The sequence below is a fragment of the Semicossyphus pulcher genome, unplaced genomic scaffold (assembly GCF_022749685.1).
Source record: "Semicossyphus pulcher isolate SPU_LCO1_2020_fin unplaced genomic scaffold, fSemPul1.0.p SCAF_25, whole genome shotgun sequence".
In the NCBI taxonomy this organism is placed as follows: domain Eukaryota; kingdom Metazoa; phylum Chordata; class Actinopteri; order Labriformes; family Labridae; genus Semicossyphus; species Semicossyphus pulcher.
Window position 1 is genome coordinate 5329062 of NW_027211699.1, and position 21116 is coordinate 5350177.

General features: G+C 40.0%; 1 protein-coding gene across 1 annotated transcript; it reads left to right on the forward strand.

Annotated features, from left to right (window-relative positions):
* The first annotated feature begins 1855 nt into the window (after positions 1-1855).
* Positions 1856-3739, forward strand: nupr1b (nuclear protein 1b). Its single transcript, XM_069676209.1, has 3 exons — positions 1856-2078; positions 2181-2316; positions 3387-3739. The coding sequence occupies exons 1-2, from the start codon at positions 1982-1984 to the stop codon at positions 2306-2308; spliced, it is 225 nt and encodes a 74-aa protein (XP_069532310.1). The 5' UTR covers positions 1856-1981; the 3' UTR covers positions 2309-2316; positions 3387-3739.
* The last annotated feature ends 17377 nt before the right edge of the window (positions 3740-21116 follow it).

Here is a 21116-nt window from a genome sequence, read left to right on the forward strand (position 1 = left end):
CTTCAGGCTTTTGAGGATTTAACTGCAAAAGCTGAGAATACTTTTGTACTTTCACTGTGACACTTTAGCTACATGAACCCTCCTTGTTTTTAAGTTGTCTTGAACTTTGGCAGTATGTTTTATTCCACTTAATTTGATCTCTTACTCCCCCATGGTGAATTTTTTCCGCTGCACTAAATGACTTCCAGCTCTGCTGAACAGTGCGGTGACTGACTGTAACCGGAGCTCTTGTGACTCACCGTGACATTCGGAGTGTGTTTTACCATCAGATGATGGAGGATGTGAAGGCAGTAATTACAGAGAGATGATGATGTGAGCTTGACACTGCTTTTCCCTTTTTCTGTTATAGGCAGTGTTTGTGTTCAAGCTGCTCTAGGCAACGTTTACTTTCTTATGATGAATTCCAATTGTGTCATCTGGCTAAAAACAGACGTGTTACACATGCTGAATGAATCCAAACCTGGTTTCATTTTTGTAACATTAAGAAGAGTTATTGTTATATGTTTTAATAAACCTGTGATGAAAAATTACTCACAAAATGTTCTTTATTTTCAGCTTAAGAAAAGTGACAGGGCTTTTGTATGCAGTACAGTTAGTCAGCAAAGTTAATTAGATGTTTGTCTTAAGATGATTAAGTTTATTTGTCTTTATAACTCTAAAAACTATTATTGAAATTAAACATATTTTCTTCAGGGAATCAATACTGACAAACGATAAAAGTAATGTTATAAAAATGATAATTAAGATATAAGATATGATACTTTTTTTTTTTAAATAGCACCTTTCATTTAAGAAATGCAGCTTAAAGTGCGTCACATGAAAATGGACAGAAAAGACATAAAAACTGGGATGGAAAGATAGAAACTAAAACTAAACCCAAATTGGTAATAAAAGCGAAAATAAGTTTAAAAAACTTAATCTATATCTATACAAAAAATGAAAATACAATAGATAAAATGCATTAAATAATTCAAATAAAACCCACTTAATAATTACAAGAAAGCAGTAAGATGAACCTGTAAGTTATCTGTGCACACGTTTACTCCGTCCAAAGTTTGTTATGGAAGGAAATGTCACAAGGTGTTTGAACAGTGAGATAACAACGCCCCCAAACATTGGACTGCTTTTCAACGAGGTCATGTGCACAAACAGAGACACTGAATCAGGTCAGGGCTGTGAGACTATGGCAGCTGCTGATAAACAAAACAGCAATGTCGCTCTGATCTGCTGCACAAATGAAGGTCAGACTCAGTCAGTGCTTATTCTAAAACATATATTATATGCGTTCTGTTTTATATGGCAGAGACTAAACACAGTCGTGCAGCTGTGTGATAATAATGAGCAAGAATTCAGAAACTGTTTAGTGAAACTGTTAGTGTTTTACATTATTTTGTGACATGAAACTATTGCTGATACATTTTCAACAAATCTATTTACCAATTATCTTTTAAGCACCTGTATAAACTGTTAGGTAGTTACATTTACTAGATATTAGCTTCTTTTTTTTTTGTGAAAAATCTTAAATTGTATGTAACTTAACTGTCATATTAATGGAGTATTTAACTCTAATAATTGGTGGAGTGGAAGCACAAAGAATCAAATACAAATTTGTACTTCAGAACATTAATTAAGTAAATGTCTGCCTACTGAGTAACATCAGACCACAGGTTGCAGAGGCCTTAATTGACCTATCAAATGTTCTTAATCACTAATTTAAGAGCAACTTTTAGCTGACGTGAAGCTTTCTTGAAATGATGCAACATTTCTGCAGCAGTAAGAGGAAACCTGTCGAGGGAGTGTCTAAGTGGAGGTGGAGCTGCGTGTCTCCGTTATAAAAACAGCCCGAGACTTGAGGGAAAATATCTTGTTTTTCTCCTGAGAGAGAAGCCGTTAGAAGAGAAGAAGCGAGTTCTCAAGTTCCCTCCTTTTTTGACGACCGTTATTCACTTTTTCGGACAAACTTTGTTTTTCTGGAGCAGACATGAGTCACGTCGACGTAAAAAACCTGAAGCCCACCAGCTTTGAAGACGAATATTACGACCAGTATGAATTTTATAATTTAACCGATAAATACACAGGTGAGATGCTCTTCTTCTAGCACTGACATGTTCTTGCTAACTTTATTCTTGTTTTTGGTTGTTGTTTTTTTGTAACTAAACTTTAACTTAATCTTTTAACAGAGGGCTCAGCCCGTAAAGGCAGGACAAAGAAGGAGGCCAGTGACAACACAAACAGACCCAACCCCTCCGGACACGAGCGCAAAATAGTGGAGAAATTCCAAAACAGCGAGAAGAAGGCCAAGGAGTGAATACGGAGGTGAGCCATAAATCAGTGTTAAATCTTTTTTACTTGCTTTGTAACTCTACGCCGAATTTAACTGCGGCTGCTATTACGGTGGTTGGCAAAGTTACTGAATCATTTAATGTGGTCTGTACACAAACAGAACCGGTCAATTCTTTAAATTGGCAAATCTTTGAATGACATTAGGCACTCGAAACTTTAGAATGTTGACACCTTGAGGTTCAACTTTCGCTTTAAGAATCTTTCCCTTTAATTGGTCTTCCTCCACAGCACTCCAGTGGGCTGGGTTGTGACTCAAAAGTTTTTTGTTTCTTTTTTTTAAATAATAATAAATTATAATAATAAATTAAATTGTTTTTGTCCATGTCTATGTAATCATTCTCCGAATTAGAGAGTGCCTGTTTTTTTTATTTTATTTTTTAATTCTTTCTACTTTCCAAACCTATCAGATACTTTAAAGTAATACATTTCACAGTTACGTTCGGCATTTAATATATAATTAATAATAAATAATCTAAGGGTAATGGGTAGATAAATGTAGGAAGGAATATTTAGCTCTGACACACTAACTCACCAAATTGTACTTTTCCTTTAAGAATCTTTAATTTGAGCTGCCGATCCTCCACAGTTTAAGTTGTTCCAAGAGGACGTTGTTGCTAATCAGCACTTAAATATGTGTTAAAGACTATTATACTTTTTACTACAGATGTTATTGAATACTTTTATTTGATCTCTTCTTTAATATATTAGAGGGTGTCTTAATTTTAAAAAAATAGAAATGTTATTTGGCATACAGAATTTTTGAATGTTGTGGCAATATGTAGATAGATGTTTGACAGACATAAGTGTTGAGGATCTATTCTTGGATATGACTAATGTTTTCCTTAAACTGTCCTGTGTGTGGGCTGTGTGTGCTTGCCGCCCAGCTGGAAGAAGAGCTGGATTTGTACTGAAAGAAGTGGTTAGCTGTTTGTGAATGTTTAGATTTGTGATTGGAAGATGCTGACTCTCCTCAGCTGGAACCAATAACTGTAAAATGTTTTTCTATTGAACCATAATCAGAATTATATATTTTCTTAAACCAGGGCGACTCGGACGGCTTATCCTGGAAACCGACCATGGCCTCCTTGGCGACAGAATGATACGTACAGACTGGCAGGAGCGTCCCGGGCTCCAAAGGGCGAGGTTTAACCTGGGCGTGAGCTGGAGCCCACAGATCCAGATGTTCCAGTTGAGTTCTTCTTCGTGGCAGCGGACTGTGGCTCCACCGCCTGAAGGCAATGCAAAGCACTCACCTGTGGCGGTGTGTACCTCGGTCCCTGTTCAGACCGCGATGGTGCACATGTGATTGTGGTGGTGGTGACAGTTGGGTGATTGTTGATGTTTTTCAATGGATTTTTTAAAATATTTTTACCATTAAAAGTTCCTTTTTAAATGACTTGACCCTGTTGTTCTTCTTGTCCTCTCTCAAAGGCTTCTTTTACAATAACTGAAGAAAAAACTAAAAGTGCAGTCGTGTTTTCAGCTCTGACGCTAAACTTTGACATACTTGTGCTCTGAGCTAAATGCTAACATCAGCATGCTAACATGCTCAGAATAAAAATGCTATGTTAACTGTATGTTGCATTTTACATTTAGTTACTAAACGCAGGATAGTTTAATTTAGCTTGTGTTAATATTATTTGTGATATCATTAGCACCTGCTATAAACAATCAATGGATGGTTCCCCTACAATCATTTCCTGGTACCGCTTGTAGTAATGTCAGAAGCTTGTGGGTTTTTTGTGATAAACCAAACATAAAATGGTTCTCCTCAGATGAAAAGTCAGATGATCCAGCCACTTAATTGTTTAAGTGTTCATTGGTTTAAGGTATAACAAGGTGTATTCAAGACCTCATGTTTTGAATATAACACTAAAAACTACAAATACAAGTGCACCTGAAACCATTATTTTAAAGGTTTAAATTTGTTGATTGACGAGAAATTAATCATCAACCTTTTTGGATAACCTTTTTGTTCCTGATAAAACTCACTCACTCAAACTTTTTACACTGAAGCATAGGACGTGTTTTGACTCGCTTCCTCCCCTGACTCTCACCTCCAGGGTATGAAGTATAGGTCGTCCAGCAGGGGGCAGCGACAGTCAAATTTCCAGAGACCAAATGTGAGTGTTTAAACTGACTGCAGTGTGGGGGATTTAAAAAGCAATCAAAACTGCATAAACAGATTAGTGTTTTGTAAGTTTGCTCTTCCAGAGAAGCTAACAAGATTAAAAATCTGGTTTGATTTGAACTGTTATAAAGCAGTTTTTTTCATTCATGTTTCATAAAGAGAGTGTGTTCATTCTTAAAGTTTGTATTTTGCTGTATCGGAACTGCATTTTTTGTGTGTTGGGTTACATAACAAGGCCAACCTCAGACTACAGAACTAAACATTAAGTTTTATAATTAGTTGTATTTGTTTGTTTGAATCTTTCTTTTTCGTTATTGTTTTATACAAAATTAAGGCATTCATATTTTCCTTTCAATGACAAATTAAATATCATCTATTATCTGCAGCAGCCTCTCTTCAGCAGACAGATGCTGAATTTAAATGAGCTGCAGAGTAAACCTGAATTGTTAGGTTCATTGACCGCCTTGTTCTTTATGAACACAGGTAGAACACTACAGACGAGATGCTCCACACGGTTTATTTAACACAGAACCGCTCAAAGGTTGCTGACACCATCATCTCTCGAGTCAATGCTTCAGTACAGTCAGAACTGAGCAGAACTCCTCCAGGGTCTTTGGTGTAGGAATGTTTTATTCTCCCTGAAGTCTCACATTCTTTTATTATTTATCATCAACAAATCTCCCTGTGAAGACAAAACCAACAACATGTCAACTAAAGCTCACATGTTGTTGTTTTTAGCTAGTTATTGGTAGACAGTTGCTTGTAGCTTTTAGTTGGTAACATGTAACTTGTAGCGGGTCACTTGTAGCTAGTTGCTGTTAGTTGATAGCTTTTCACTGCTAGCTAGTAGCAGTGGTTTGGCAGTTTGTAGCGAGTAGCAGTAACATTGTAGTAAGTAGCAGGTAGCTTGTAGCTAGTTGTTGTATGGTAGTAGCTTCAAACTGGTAGCTAGTAGTTGGCAGTGAGTAGCTGGTTGCTAATAGCCTATAACTCCTAGGTGGTAGCTAGTAGTTTGTACCTAGTAGCTTGCAATGCTTAAGTGGTAGTTAGTAGTTTGTAGCTAGTAGCTTGCAGTTTGTAGCTTGTAGTGAGTAGCTTGTAGCGGTTAGAAGTTAGTAGCAGGTAACTTGTACCTAGTTGCTAACTAGTAGCAGTGGTTTGGCAGTTTGTAGCGACTAGCGGTAACATTGTAGTTAGTAGCAGGTAGCTTGTAGCTAGTTGTTGTATGGTAGTAGCCTCTCTGGTAGCTAGTAGTGAGTAGCTGGTAGGTAGTAGCTTGTAACAGCTAGGTGGTAGTTAGTAGTTTGTAGCTAGTAGCTTGCAGTTGGTAATGGTAACAAGTATCTTGTAATGGGTAGGTGGTTGTTAGTAGCAGGTAGCTTAGCTAGTTGCTGTTCGATAGACGCTCACTGGTAGCTAGTAGCTTGCAGTTTGTAGCTGGTCGCTGGTAGCTTGTAATTGGTGGATGGAAGTTATTAGCAGGTAGCTTGGAGATCATTGCTTTTAGTTTGTAGCTAGTTGCTGGTTGTGGGAAGCTTGTCACTTGGAGGTAGTAGCTGGAGTTAAGTAGCTAGTAGCTTGTAACAAGTGGGTGGTAGCTTGTAGCTAGTTGCTCATGCACTGTGGAGGCTGACATCACAGTGTCTCCTACAAGCATGAATAATCCTTAGTGCTGTGAATCAACCTTTATGTGCTGCACGCTTTGATTTAAGGACATCCTGAACTGAGAAGTCAGTTCAATAACAAAGACAACAGCAATAAAAATATGGATTTAAAATAGTTTATTGCACAATATGAATAGAAGAGATGAAAATGATGAATGAGGGATGGGTAAACAAATGAGGGTAAGGGTCGAGGAACAGGGTGAGGGATGAAATTAGATGGAGGGGAGTGATGATTGACTGTTGTCTGCTGGTGTCAGGAGCACATAAGGAAACCAGAGGGGTTGAGAGTGGGGGAGCTGTCACTTTGTGACTTTGTTGCTCTCAGTAATGATCCCCGGAGAGGAGGGCCAAAAGGAGGGTTTTGGGGGAGGGATGTGAAAGCATAGTCAATGGGGAAAGGAAGGGATGAGGTGTGATCTAATGCATACAGCGCTGAAATAGGATGTGTTCGACTTATCGTCTTTGTTCCAGAACCTCGCTTTAAAACTTAATTTATTGAGACATTTACAAACAAAGAGAAATGAACGGCTTACTGTCATCTGAGCAGCTCGTCACTTTATCTGTGTTTATTCCTGACTGACTGTTTAGCTCTCAGTGTTTGGCAGACTGTTGTACTGATGCTTTTCAGAAAATCTGCTGTTGCTTTTGGCAAACGAAAGGAAGAAGCATCACGCTTTGAATCCCTCGTACACCTGCAGCCGGCAGTATTTGGCTCCGGTGCTCCAAACAGGGATTGGGAATATTTATAGAGACGATCCCACTCACCAGCTTCAGGACTGTGTTGTTGCATAATCAGCTTCACTATACAGACTCAATACAACATCCAATTCAATGTTTCTGTACCACTATCACACACATACCATCACCCCCTCTGCAGAGAAGATCTTTTAGAAACCCCCCTGGTTGCTTAGCAACTAGTCCTCAGGACTGCCGAAAGGGACCACAGATCATTCGTCTGTTTTGAGAGTGTGAGAAGATATGCTTTAAGTGTGTGTGTGTGTGTGTGTGTGTGTGTGTGTGTGTGTGTGCGGTTCATGGTTCTGCGGTATGTCTGTTTAGATAAAGGCCAATGTTATGGTCTTACATTAAGACCCCTCAGTGAGTAACAAGTAATGGGACTCACTTCAAAGCTCCTCTTGTGGACTTTTCCCATCTTTTTTAAGGTTTAAAAGAAGTTGTTGTGAGTTGCAGGTGTACCACAGGGTAAATTGTAAATAGTAAATAGATTGCTTTTGTTGTCTTCTGAACACACTGATTTACACCACATGTCACATTCAACCTTTTGCAGACTCATTCATACACTAATTAATTGCCATTCAAGGCCACTTATTTGTTTATCATTCATACAAATTCACACACCGTAGGCTATGCATTAAGGAGCAACTAGGGGTTCAGTATCTTGCCGGAGGATACTCTGACATGTAGACAGGAGGAGCCGGGGATCAAACTGCTAATTTGGCGATTGAAGGGCAACTCGCTCTACCTCTGAGCCTCAGCAGATTCAGATAACGATGGCCCTTTTGTTGTGAGTCTGCCTCATTTGCCTTAATTTGTGTTCTTTTTCGTGTTTACCGAAGTAAACATGGAGTATAAATCGTTCCCTCGCATACTGTAGTCGTTTTCTTAAACTACATTATTTTGTGTTGCCTTCCTCAGCATGTACAAAGTTTCTCAGAACTCTCTTCAAGAAATTTTTTGAGACTGAACTTCGTTTTTAAGATTCTGCAGCCTGTCAGATGTGTTGACCTTTGCACTGTTTTGTTGACGGTGACACAGCAATCAAAGCAGATTGGACTCAGGACTCTCTTAGTGTTGTTTGAACCGCTGACTTTTAGAGAGAAACAGTTCATACTGTCAGTGACTCATATTTTCATTTTCTTGTTACTGGGTCAGTCGATGACATTTCCACTGCAGACAAACAACAATAACAACTCATGCATCTCTGCTTTTAGAAATTGTACTGTTGCCCTATGGAAAGTGCATTTCCTGTTTTCATGTCTGTAAAGCTCATTGAAAACCAGTAAAGAGCTTTATAAGTAAAGGACACTATTATCATTATTGTTAACAATTTTAGTTTGAACACGTAGAAGCTTTTAGGAACATTTTGTCAACAGTGTACGGAAGATTTAAAGGGCCAAGCATAACTGGAAAAAAATAAATAAATAAATTTAAGATCTGAAGAATAAAATGCTGAAAATGTAAAATGTTGAGAGTGAAATCCAAATATTGAGAATAGAGCTGATATATCTAAAATAAAGTATATCGTTCAACGTAGCAGCTGCAAGTATTAAGTCATAATGTTGAGAATAAAGGCAAACTTTCAGAATAAGAGCAGAAAAAAATGAGTATGAAGATTTCTTTTACTTTCCTTTTTTTAATTAAATAGATTTTTTTAAGTAGAAAAGCTGTGATAAAGGGGCTGCACAGTGGTGCAGTGGTTAGCGCTGTTGCCTCACAGCTAGAAAGTCACCATTTCAAACCCCGGTTTGGGCAAGGTGGGCCTTTCTGTGTGGAGTTTGCATGTTCTCCTCGTGCATGCGTGGGTTCCTCTCCAACTTCCTCCCACAGTCAAAAAACATGCTTGTAAGGTTAATTGGTGACTCTAAATTGCCCATAGGTGTGGGTGTGAGTGCGAAAGGTTGTCTGTCTCTATGTGTTGGCCCTGTGATTGACTGGTGACCAGTCCATGGTGTACCCCACCCTTCACCCAATGGCAGCTGGGATAGGCTCCAGCCCCCCCGTGACCCTGAACAGGATAAGCGGTATAGATAATGGATGGATGGAAGCTGTGAAAAAAAGTTGAAATAAAGTTTGAAAGTTAAGAATAATTTACAAGGTCAAAAAATCTTTCTGCTGTGATTTATTGATTTATATATACTGAAAGTTCAATACTAAAATCTCTCATTTTCCGCTCCGTTTTCGCTGTTCTCTCTGTATTGATTTGAGGTTCTGGCTTCTCCTTCATCTTCGCTGGCAGCAGAAAGAAGTTTACAGTCTCTGTGTGCAGCTCAAAGGTCACAGCGGGCAGGTTAACAATTAAAATCAATAACTTTAAACTTTACATCAAAAACAAGACAAAAAACAACAACACAGCTACTGAGTAAGATTCAGTCTACAGATCATAACCTCTATAGAGCGAGAAATAATGCTGTGTTATCTAATATAATATAATAAAAAAGAGTCAGTGGCTGCCTTTCAGAGAAGATCAAACATCCTGCTACTGCCGCAAGCGATGACATCTGATATGTGATACGGGTTGTTTTTATTAAAGTGAACATGAACGTGTGTGTGTGTGTGTGTGTCAGATTGACCTACAGATATTGTTTATAAAGCTCTGAGTGACCTAAAGGTTATGTGACTTGAAAAGAAAGTAGTTTGGCTGGTAAGGTGTTTTTTTGTTTGAAAGGTTATAATCTCCGGTCTACAGTAGGCGTGTTTGGTGTTGTGTTTAACTGAAAAAAAAAGGAACAAGTAGTGGAAACATTGTATTGAATAGCCAACTCTGGATTAGACTGACAAAACTGAAAATAAATGTCAGATTAATAACTGTTTCTGTTGCTTTAAATCCCAGGCTTCTTGTCTGTAGGTAAGTGCTGTTATTTAAGCAATATCACACAAGATGCAGTGCTGTTATACTAAATATCAGAACAGCTTTAATCTGGTCAGGCCTTGTGCGTGTGTGTGACCAGATTAAAGCTAATTATAACTGCAAATCAACTCATTCGTATTATGTACATTTATCTGTATGTATTTGTCATGCAACCACAGAAATGATAGTGTTGGCATGTGTGATTTGTAGGTGAAATATTGCACTTGACGGAGTGCCGTTATACTGAATATTAGAACGGCTGTGATTCAGTCATAGGCTCAAGGCTGCACTGTTGTCGCTTGGCGTGGTGCCACGTTTTCTTGCTCATAATTTGCACATTTTTTTATACATGTAACCGTAAACCAACTAGTTTGTGTTATGTACATTTATTTGTATGCATTTATCATGCCACCAATGAAAAAAGAGTGTTGGCATGTGTGATTCATAGGTAATGAGAAATATCCCACATGAAGGAGTGCTGTTACACTGAATATCACAACAGCTGTGATAAGGTCATAGGCATGTGAGATTCGGAGGTACCAGCTTGATCAATCCAGACAATGGCTGTCTCTTTTAATGTTATTTAACTGTAATCAAAACACCTGAAGCTGAGTGATACACATAAGTCCCAGTGCTGTTATACTCTGTATCAGCACTCATGAAATGCCTCCTGTCCAATCAGATTGCTTGGTCATACTTACTGTTGTATAGCGACCTGCAGGTCGCTTCAGTGGTCTGTCTCACTGCGGATCTTGGTCATTTATAATATGTGCAAATTGTCACTGTTATTCTAAGTTATCCGCTACAGACACACTGACATGCAGTGATGTGAGTCTAATGATGATGATTAAAAAGGAAAGATGGATCTGTTGTATTTAGGAGACAATTGTAACATTTATTTTTCTTGTATGACATGACAAATTTTATGAATACAAAAACATCCCATTAATTGTGAAGCTGAGACGATTTATAAAAACATGATCAAACCAGACAAAGCGAAGAACCACTGAGAAATATTCTAAAAAGTGAAGCAGATGTTGAGTCGGCTCGTGTCGGCCTCTGGACACTTAATCTCTAACTGAATCGTGTTGCTCTCATTTACATATGATCATAAATCTGCTGCCTGAACACACTGAGGAGACATGAGAGACGGATTGGAATGAGATTTATAAGCAGGGAAATCTAATCACACTGTAACTGGTGTTGTATACTGATGTTTAACTGGGATTTGCTGCCCAATCTGGACCGACCATTAAAAACATCAATCTGGAAATCAATGAGGCCAATATGGCGTCGGGGAAATATGATCTCTGCTTCCACTCTGGTGCTTTCTACATGCAGTCATATTAAATAACCAGGCATGGACATACAACTACAATATTCAACTGTAGGAAAGTACATGTTTTGGTGAAGATAAATTAAAGTTAAGAGTGCGTCAGGAAACGTAACTGCATCGCCTCTCTTATTTTTGTTGTGCTTGTGAATAACTGGCCAATTTTATATCCTCAGATCCCAAAATAGTGCTCGAATAAAACAATAAGACTCAAACTGTGCAAAGGTCGTCACATCAACAGGTGATGCAGAATGATGCACTTTAAATCCCTGCATGAAACCAGCAGTCAGACGCTAGCTGTTTCTGTAAAGGTCGCAGGTTTAGCTCACTCTGCTTCAACTTTATTCCCTTCCTCTTTCCAGCCCTTTGATATTCTTCTAACACGGTTTACTCACAGTGTGGTAACGTTGTCTGGAAGTGCACTTAATTTCAAGTGTTCATTTATGTCACGCAAAAGTTCTCTTACTTCTTATAGCTAAATAAACTATTCTAACCCCTTGAATCAGCAGGAATATGCAAGTATTTATTTAAGTAAAGGAGCTTCCAGCACTGCTAAATGCACCACGACAGTATAATTGCATTTAAAAGACTATAGATTTATTCTAATTAACAGGTATAACAACATCAAACTGTCAAACAACAATAAAAATCCTCTAAGTAGTTTTCCAAAATCTTCTCCGTAACTTTGCCTTGACAGGAAGTTGTTATTAAATGTACTTTTCTTTTCTTTCTTTATAATTAAATGAAACCCTTTGCCCAGAGCTGCTTAAGAGAATCTCCGAGGTACAATTATGAATTTACAAAGAGCTGTGGAGTAACAGCGACAGAGATGGGAGAGGAGTTAGAGACTAATGAGGCTCAGAGGGAGCGATCACAAACATCAAAGAGGACCTGACCATTCGGAAACACTCGGGAGTGTTCAGGGTCGTCCTCGCCACCCATCAGACCTCACCTGTAAACATCCCTCACACACACATACAACAAACAAATGAATACCCAAAGATTGTTAATCATAGGTTCATTATCACCTATTCAATCGGTAGACAGGAGAGCATCCACCCCTGGCTGTCTGACAGGAAAGGAAGAAAGATCAAGTGGAATTCTAGGTTTTAAACGGTCTGTTCAAAGGACGCTGGTTTAGCTCGGTTGGTAGAGCAGGCGCTCCATACACGGAGGATACAGTCCACACACAGCGGCCGCAGGCTCAACTCCAGCCCTCGGCCCTTGGCTGCATGTCACCCCCCACTCTCTTCTCCCAATATATTCCTGTCTCTCTTCAGCTGTCCTATCAATAAAGACAAAAAAAGAGGTCTGTTGGAAAGATTATTCATGTTCTCCTCAGGATGAGTCGTGAAAACAATTTAAGCTAGCGCTATCAACAGGTCAACATTAGCGTATCCAATACTTTGGTTCATGGCCAACTATTTGCAGCACTAATAATCCTCTGTGAAGCCTCTGTAAATTATTGCTATTTAGCAAATGTGAACATGCTAACACGCCTAACTAAGATGGTGAACACGGTAAACATCAACATGCTAACATTCATGGCGAGCAAGGTGACATTAGCATTTAGCTCAAAGCACAGCCTCACAGAACAGCTAGCATGACTGTAGACATATATTTATCTCATTTAATTATCCCATTTGCTTTTAGCTAGGGTATTACTGGATAATTAAACATTTTCAGATCCTTAAAATGTATGTTACATAAATAATTTGAATACCTGGTTCAACCTGGCTACCACACAAAACTTTGAGTATGTTAGTGTAGCAGTGTAAATGATTGCAGTAGCCATCACTTGTCATTATTTGCTATCGTTTGCCTCTATTTGTCATGACTTTATTATTTTAATTGTGTCAATACTGTCTATAATGTATTCTTGTTAGTTTCCCAATGGGACTGCAATTTTTTGTGTAACATGAGCGGCCTTTGCTGGGGCCAGTCTGCTGTATCCTGTCCCCATGGTAGATTAATAAGCTCAGCTAAAACACTTTAAAATAAGAACGCTTTCCGCTGTTAAAGTGGTTTGTTTCTTTGAGGTATGTTAAAGCGAGTCATAATTTTGTGATATTGATTTGTTGTAGAGAAACTTAAGCCACGTTATGCTTTGCTAGCTTAATTGTAGCTTCAGCATTGATCCACGCGGTGTGGCTTGCTAACTAACTGTTAGCTAAATTGTATTTTTTCTGTGTTTTAGCAAATTCCTGGGAGCTTATTACCACAACAGTTTATTTTGCTTTGCGGGTGCCAAAAGTAAAATGGTTCTCCTGGTTCTTCACACAATGCAAGAGCGAGCACTCTACCGCTACATTGGCATGCCCATGTAAGCATTTAGCTCATAGCACTACCATGGATAGTAAAGCCCTTTAGACCTTAAGCATCGCTGCAGACTCCTATTTGTTGCGGTTTGGTCTCATTTTGGTCTTAATTACACGTACACAGACGATAAAACAATTGTTGGAAAAACTGCATTTCCTAAAGTGTGACTGTGTTAGTTTGAGTCCTCTTACTTGTGTGAGTTTGACTGTGGTTTCATTTGTGTTTCTTCGTGTTGGTTAAACACAACCTGCCAATGTCCAACTGTCTCTGGTGAATGGCAGATTCACTGTATCTAGCAATTCACACGTTAGCTGTGATACAGCTTACTACAGCAGTATGAAAATAAACAGATTTTGCTGTGATTTGATGGCAATAAAGGTGTCAAATGGAGGAAGATGCCACTTTGTATAAAGTCTGAATTTATGCAAAAAACCCCTAAGATGCTTGTCTTTTTAAATTTGATTTTGCAGTTTTAACTTGAAAACCAGAGGTGGACCCAGTGACGATAATTATCCCAGTAAGAAATGCCAGTATCAATAAGAACCCTTGATGTGGCTCAGAAATGCAGCCACTGTGAGTTTAATAAATAACGTGTACCTATTGTTACTCTCTGGTTGCATCAGCTGCAGTAAAGTGCTTTTTCACAATGTACCACAAAGTTTCTATTATCTGCCATTCTCTCAGTGGCAGCTGTCTTAACGAACACAAGATCTGACACCTTATGACACATACTGGACGCCTAATGAAGTCACGATTCAGCAGGAAGATCTAAAACTTAACCAACATTTGGTTTGACAGCAACAAACTAAGCTTGTTATCCATCTCAGGCTTTTTGACACAGAAATATAAAATCCTCTCAGAGTGGAACAACTTCCGAATAGTTCCTTTTGGACGCCAGGAAGGGACTTATGAGATTTATGAAACAATAACAGCGGACACTTTAATGCCTGTCTGTTAATGCATTTCTAATTATTTTCCCCCTCAGCTCTGAAATAAACTGACTGAGGGAGGCAGAGTGACATGTTAGGGGATGAAATTCTGCAAAAACAGGGGCTTAACGTACAAGCGAGCTCAAATGTATTTTTGTACTGTAAGATGTTTCTAATGTGAACCAAAGACTATCGGCAGAATTCCATCTGAAAAAGTAAACGATGAACTGATTTTATGTCTGCTTTTTTCTGCTCTGAGGCCAGAAGTTGGAAAACCATGAACTGTGACTGTTTTGTGGAGCTGGAGCAAGGGGTTAGCAAACGCTTAAGTCATTAGCTAATGCTAGCGCTAGCTTAGTTAGCAAGGTGCATTTATTAAACAGTGACTGTGATGTGTTTTAGGACGTTAATTTCGGTTAAAAAAAAAGTTTTTTTGTCGCAAGAAATCCAAAGCGCTGCCAAAAAACAGTCTTATCCCCTCTTTGGGCCTTGACAGCACCCGTAGAATTTGTATATTTAAGTGGTAGTGTATTACTCAAAACAGCCCAGGTAGAAATAAATCTTAAGAGAGATTTTCTGCTCTGTTCAATGAGGTGTCCTTATTTTGCGAGACCATATCTGGATGACGGGGTGGAGCTGTAGTGATGGGTTAGCAAACACTTAGTGATCAGCTAATGCTAGAGCTAGCTTAGTTAGCAAGGTACAAACATGTACCTTGCTAACTATTAAACAGTTATTAAACAGTAACTGTGATGGTTTTTAAGGACGCTAATTTCGCCTAACGAAAACGTTTTTGTGTTTTTTTGCAAGGTTTCGTGCACTCTGATTTCATTTGAAGAGGGAGAAATCCAAAGCGCTAGCAAAAAAAACCCATTTTGTCCCCTCTTTGGGCCTCGACAGCACCCATAGTATTTGTATATTTTAGTGGTAGTGTGGAAACAGCTCATGTAGAAACAAATCTTAAGAGAGATTTTCTGTGTGGTCACTGAGCTAAAAAAAAAATTTGTAAGCAATTTTTGGATGACGGGGTGGAGCTGTAGTGAGGGCTTAGCAAACACTTAGTGATCAGCTAATGCTAGAGCTAGCTTAGTTAGCAAGGTACATGTATTAAACAGTAACTGTGCGATGTTGATTGGATGCTAATGTCGGCTAACGAAAAACTTTTCTTTCTTTTTTTCTACTAGGTTTCATGCACTTTGATTTCATTTGCAGAGGAAGAAATTCAAAGCGCTGCCAGAAAACAAACATTTTATCCCCTTTTTGGGCCTTGACAGCACCTGTAGTATTGATGTATTTTAGAGGTAGTGTAGATAGTAGGTAGGTAGATTTTTCTGTGTGTGCAACGAGATGAAAAAAATCAATGTCATCATTTGGTAAGACCGTATCTGAACAACGGGTTGGAGCTGTAGCAGGGGATTAGCAAATGCATGATGATCAGCTAATGCTAGCGCTAGCTTAGTTAATAAGGTGCATGTATTAAACAGTAATTGTGTGATGCTGCTGTGAATGCTAATGTTGGCTTTTTTTTGCAAGGTTTCGTGCACTTTGATTTCATTTACAGAGGACACAATCGAAGGTGCTGAAAAAAAATTGAATCCCTTTTTGGGCCTTGACAGCACCCATAGTATTGATGTATTTTACGACGGGGTGGAGCTGTAGTGAGGAAACACTTTGTGACCAGCTAATGCTAGTGCTAGCTTAGTTAACAAGGTACATGTACTAAACAGTAACGAAGACAAAAAAAACTAACGAAAAACTAGCTTTCTATTTGCAAAGTTTCATGGACTTTGATTTCATTTACAGAGGGAGAAAAAGTGCTGGTAAAAAACAATCTTATCCCCTCTTTGGGCCTCGACAGCACCCATAGTATTGATGTATTTTAGTGGTAGAAACAAGTCTTTGGAGAGATTTTCTGTTGCGTTTAGTAGATGAAATCAATGTCCTCCATTTGTAAGACGTGATAAAAACAAACCTGTGGGTGATGTTAAAAGACAGAACTGGGAACATCGTGAACAACCTGAAATGTCACACAGAGTTTTGGGCTGTTATTGATGCTATCAGCTCAGGGAGCAAAGTTTCAGTCTGATTCTAGCTGAGAAAGAGAAAGAGCAGAGGGACAAGCTTTGAACCGGGACCCTTGAGACTGACGAAATCAAAGAAACAGAAAAGAAAGTCGGGAATGTCGCTCTGTGACCGCAGACACGAGGTGAGTCAGAATAGAATTGAAACACGACTGATCCGATCACTCGGGGCACATTCGGAGGTGGTGTGGGACACATTAGAATAAATTCTTTCAGCAGTGTTTGTGCTAATGTGTCCTGGGCCACATTAGAGGACCACCTAGTCACTGTAACTGAATTAGGACATTTAATAGTAGAGTTTCTTGTGGCATGTAAAGCTGTAGCGTACGGATTACAGTGCCCCCATAATGATTAATGAGGAGCAGTAAAGTTTTGTTAAGTTTCTTTACGTTTTTCGGTAACTTTCATGCGAGTTTAATGCCTTTATAGCCCAGATTCACCAGACTCACTGTCTCATTTCAGTTCAGCCTTAGCATTCTACACAGGCAACGAATGACTCATCCTTTGTAGACCGCGTCCTTCGAAGGACGCAGCCACTGAATTGAGACACAGCTCGTGTTTGAGAGAAACAATAAACTAATGTCTAATTTAAATCATCGCTGTCTTCTTGACTTTAATGGAGGGAGACCGTTCAGTGAGATTAAACTCTCTTCTTTCTTTGGTAATGGAGAGAGAGGTCGGTGGTCCCCTTCCCACACGCCTGCAGACATACAGTACCTGTCGAGATGTGTGCTCTACTTTGAGCACTGTTCTACTTAGTGTTTGTGTTGGAGCTATGCAAGGAGAGTTTTTCCATACTGCTGTCATAAAGACGAACCCAGCCGGCACACTGAATGATTTATCATCACGGCCACATTGTGCTGCCCTCTGATGGACAAAAGTTTAATCAAAGTCCTGGTGAGAGAGTGAGACGGTAGATTAGTCTGAGCCCCCTTTCTGCTCCTCAACTCTCTAAAGCTAGTTCTCACGGCCAACCAAACGCTCAGGACCCTGTTAATTATTGATGATAATGAGTCAGATAATTGAAAATATCAACCTCCTCTTCCATCCTTCGCCTCAGAGATATGTGCTGCCAGTGAAACGGTCATGTATTATGCAGATCGAGTGTTATTAACCCTAATGGCCCGAAAGAAATGAGACAATAACCATTCAGGTCTAATTTCATTTGCATTACTCTGCCGCTCCTCTCTCCTCTGCCTTTGTTAACCCAACCTTCACTGCCTAATCCTCCACCAGAGGAGTGACCTCACAAAGATACATATCTGCATAATTGAACAGGGAAGTTTAACATAACATTAACTTACTTTCCTCCTTTAACGTTATATACAGACTTCTTTCAAGCCATCATTTATTGCAAACAGTCGTATTGCAGCCTCTTCTCTTCTTTTTATCTACACGATTATCAGCGTTTGTCGGCTACAGCCCATTTACCTGATACAGAGAGAGTTCAGAGTCGTTGATGAAGTAGCAGAGAAGCGATGCGACAACCTGTAATTTTTTACCTTTCTGATTCTTTTGTGGATTCCTGCTGGTCTCTCTACCTCTTTAAAATGGCTCACTGCAACTCCAGTTTGATACGATCGATGCAGGCAGTAAGAGCTGCTAACGAGCAAACATCTTTTCACCTCCGGTCTAGACGATTGCAGGCTTAAAGTTGTGGCTCTGTTATAGACTTTAAAGAGGGGGTATTATGCTGTTTCACATTTTAAGACATATAATGTTACAATGTTGGATTTCCAGACTCAACGTGGATGAAGTTCAAATCTGTAGGTAAAATTATGTTGGAGTAATCCCTCAGTCTGCTGTGAATGCCAGGTTTCAGGCAGTTTTTTCTACACACTGCACTTTGTGACGTCAGCAGGCTTCAGAGAGCTGGCCAATCAGACGAAAGCGGGCTTGTAGGGGCGGGTTTTCTTAAAGGGACAGAGCTGACTGAGTGGTTTCAGGCAGAGGCTGTATGAGGACCTGCACAGAGCAGCAGTGTGAGAAAAATTAGGATTTTTTTTAAAACTGTGAATTATGCTAAGCTACTCCACAGGTATCACAGAGTGAAATATGAAGCTTGAATTTAGCATAATACCCCCCTTTAAATATTTATATAATAATATAATATTAATTAACACTTTCAACAAAGAAGTTTACAAAGTTTGCAAAGATGTCCATTACTATAAAACTATAGCTATAGATACTACAGCTATATCAAATAAATAAATCATGTTTATCCCTCTCACCTTTTATATTCTATCAACAAATATGCTAAGTTTTGGTTTACTGCTAGACCGTCCTCTCAAAAATATGGCAGAAAATGCAAGCAACTTATACAACCTAAATTTATCGTTAAGAAGTTCCCTCTAGTGGTCGGAGTAATAGTGACAGGAGGAAAAGAGGAAGTCATGTGATGGAGGGTAAAGACAGAGAAAGTGCACGTAGGGAGGAGGTTGGGATGGACGGATGGGAAGACTTGGGAAGACACAAAAGTTACGTCGCTTACATTTGTGACTGAACTTAACTAATGTACTTATATAAACTGTATAGACTGTATAAAAAGATGGACGACATGACAGCTCCCTAAAAGTGAAGCCAAACCCTCTCTATCGCCCCCTGCTGACTGGTTGCAGGGTAGGTCAGAAGCCCTGGCTCCTCCATGTTATCAGATGGGACATGAGTCAAACTATAAAATCAAAATACACGTCAAATACATGTTTCTCAAACATGGTTTCTGTCATTATAGTTAGTTCTTATCATGCTGATTTACGTCCAAGTTTTTTTCATCACGTTTAGTTTTAATTAGTTATTTGATGCTGTAAAAAGGATGATTGACAGCTCGGTTGACCAATCCGGCTCCTGCAGTCGATCTGTTCCAGATTAGCAGAGTAGAGGAGGAACGGTGAGAGGAAACGTAACTAAAACAATCACTACAGTCATTGAAGTTTCCATATCTGTGAACGTCTGCTTCAGACCAACACAAGAAGCTGTTCTGCTGTTAAACACAAAAGTGTGTGTTTTGGTTAGCGGAAGTGGCTACAACAGCTCCACCCACCGATCTCTACTGCGCTCCAAATGTCGTCACCATCGCAAGATGGCGGCGGCTATATTGGCATCAATTTCGTACAATGAGAGCAGATGGAGACGCGCCATTTACATATACAGTCATTAGTTTTCGTTACTGCAGATCCACCAGCTGATCTCTCCTGTGCAGACTCCAAATGTGCAAGATGGCAGCGCCCGTTTCCGGGGGTATTTTGGCTTCACTTTTGTACAGCAAGAGGAGGTGGAGACGCTTCGTCCATCCTTATATACGGCCATTGATATTAACCCAAACCGAGATATACAAAGTAGTTTCCTGAAGGTAGCCAAACTGCAACCATTTCAGTTCACCGTCATTTGTACTCTCCAACTGTCCATCCATCCTCCATCATCTATACCTCTTATCCTGTTCAGGGTCGTGGGAAGGCTGGAGCCGATCCCAGCTGTCATTGGGCGAGAGGTGGGATACACCTGGACTGGTCGCCAGTCAATCACAGGGCTCACACAACCCTTCACACTCACATTTACACCTACGGGCAACTTAGAGTCACCAATGAACCTAACGATCATGTCTTTGGACTGTGGGAGGAAGCTGGAGTACCAGGAGGGAGGAGCGGAGCATGTAAACTCCGCACAGAAAGGCTCCCTATGTTTGAACCTGTTTTTGACCAAGGAACCTGCTAGCTGTGAGGCGACAGAATTTGGTATGACGACTTCTCTAAACAAAAGTAGATGTTTACATTATTCAAACTTCCCCTCACAAACTTGATTCATAACAACAAATGTTTGCAGCCTTTGCCCCCCTCCTTGTGGTTCGTTCACCCTGAATAAACTCCCCGTTTCCTCGCAGCAGCAGAGATGGTGCAAGGCTTTCCTCCTGCCTGGTTTGCTTTGGTCAGGCTCCGCTGTCAGCTGGTGCAAACTGAAAAAAAAAAGACCCTGTTCCATCTGGCTTCACAACACAAGAACCTGCAGGTTTAGCAGCAGCAGCAGCCGCAGTGGTTATCTTCTATTTCCCTCTGAAGCGGCCTGCGGGGGTTTTATATCATGTTACACCTCAGACAGAGGAGATGTATCGATGAAAAATGAAAGAAATCATCTCAGGGTTCCCTCGACCATTCGCCATGCATGGGTGGGTAAGGAGAGAGTGTGTGGGAGGATGAGATGGAGAGAGGAGAAGAAGAGGAGGAGGAGGAGGGAGGGTTTTTTAAACGAGGGGTTCCTGCACCCCAGGGACACCCATGTGTCCGAGGAGGAGAAGAGGGGGAACAAACGAGTGGAGGAAGAGGAGGCTAAGGAGGGGGGGAAAAGAAGAGATGGAGGTCCAGATCATTTCCACCCTTTCCTGAGAGGGAGGAGTGTGTATCTATGTGTGGTTGTATATGTGTGTTGGATGCACATATGTATCATTAGGCGTCATTAAGCACAAATTATACAGAGAGAGAGAAAAGAAAGACAGATGCTGCTGCTGGCACGTTATGTTGCTCCAGTCCCCCCCCACCCCCCCGCAATCTGCAGGGGAGAGGGAGGGGGGAGGGAGAGGGGGGGAGTTAATCTAATACACGTGTAGGGTGATTAAAGGAAGACCTTCATCGCTGTTGACATTTCAGATGAATGCGAGTCTCCGCACAAAGGATATTAAACACACAGAAAATCTCACAGAAACCAGGAGGCAGAGCGAGGGAGAGAAAGAGTTAAAA

Excerpts from the sequence above, each read along its gene's own strand:
- nupr1b (XM_069676209.1), top strand. The coding sequence starts at position 1,982 with ATGAGTCACGTCGACGTAAAAAACCTGAAGCCCACCAGCTTTGAAGAC. Across the intron at positions 2,079-2,180 it reads TTTAACCGATAAATACACAG|AGGGCTCAGCCCGTAAAGGC; the intron begins GTGAGATGCTCT and ends ATCTTTTAACAG.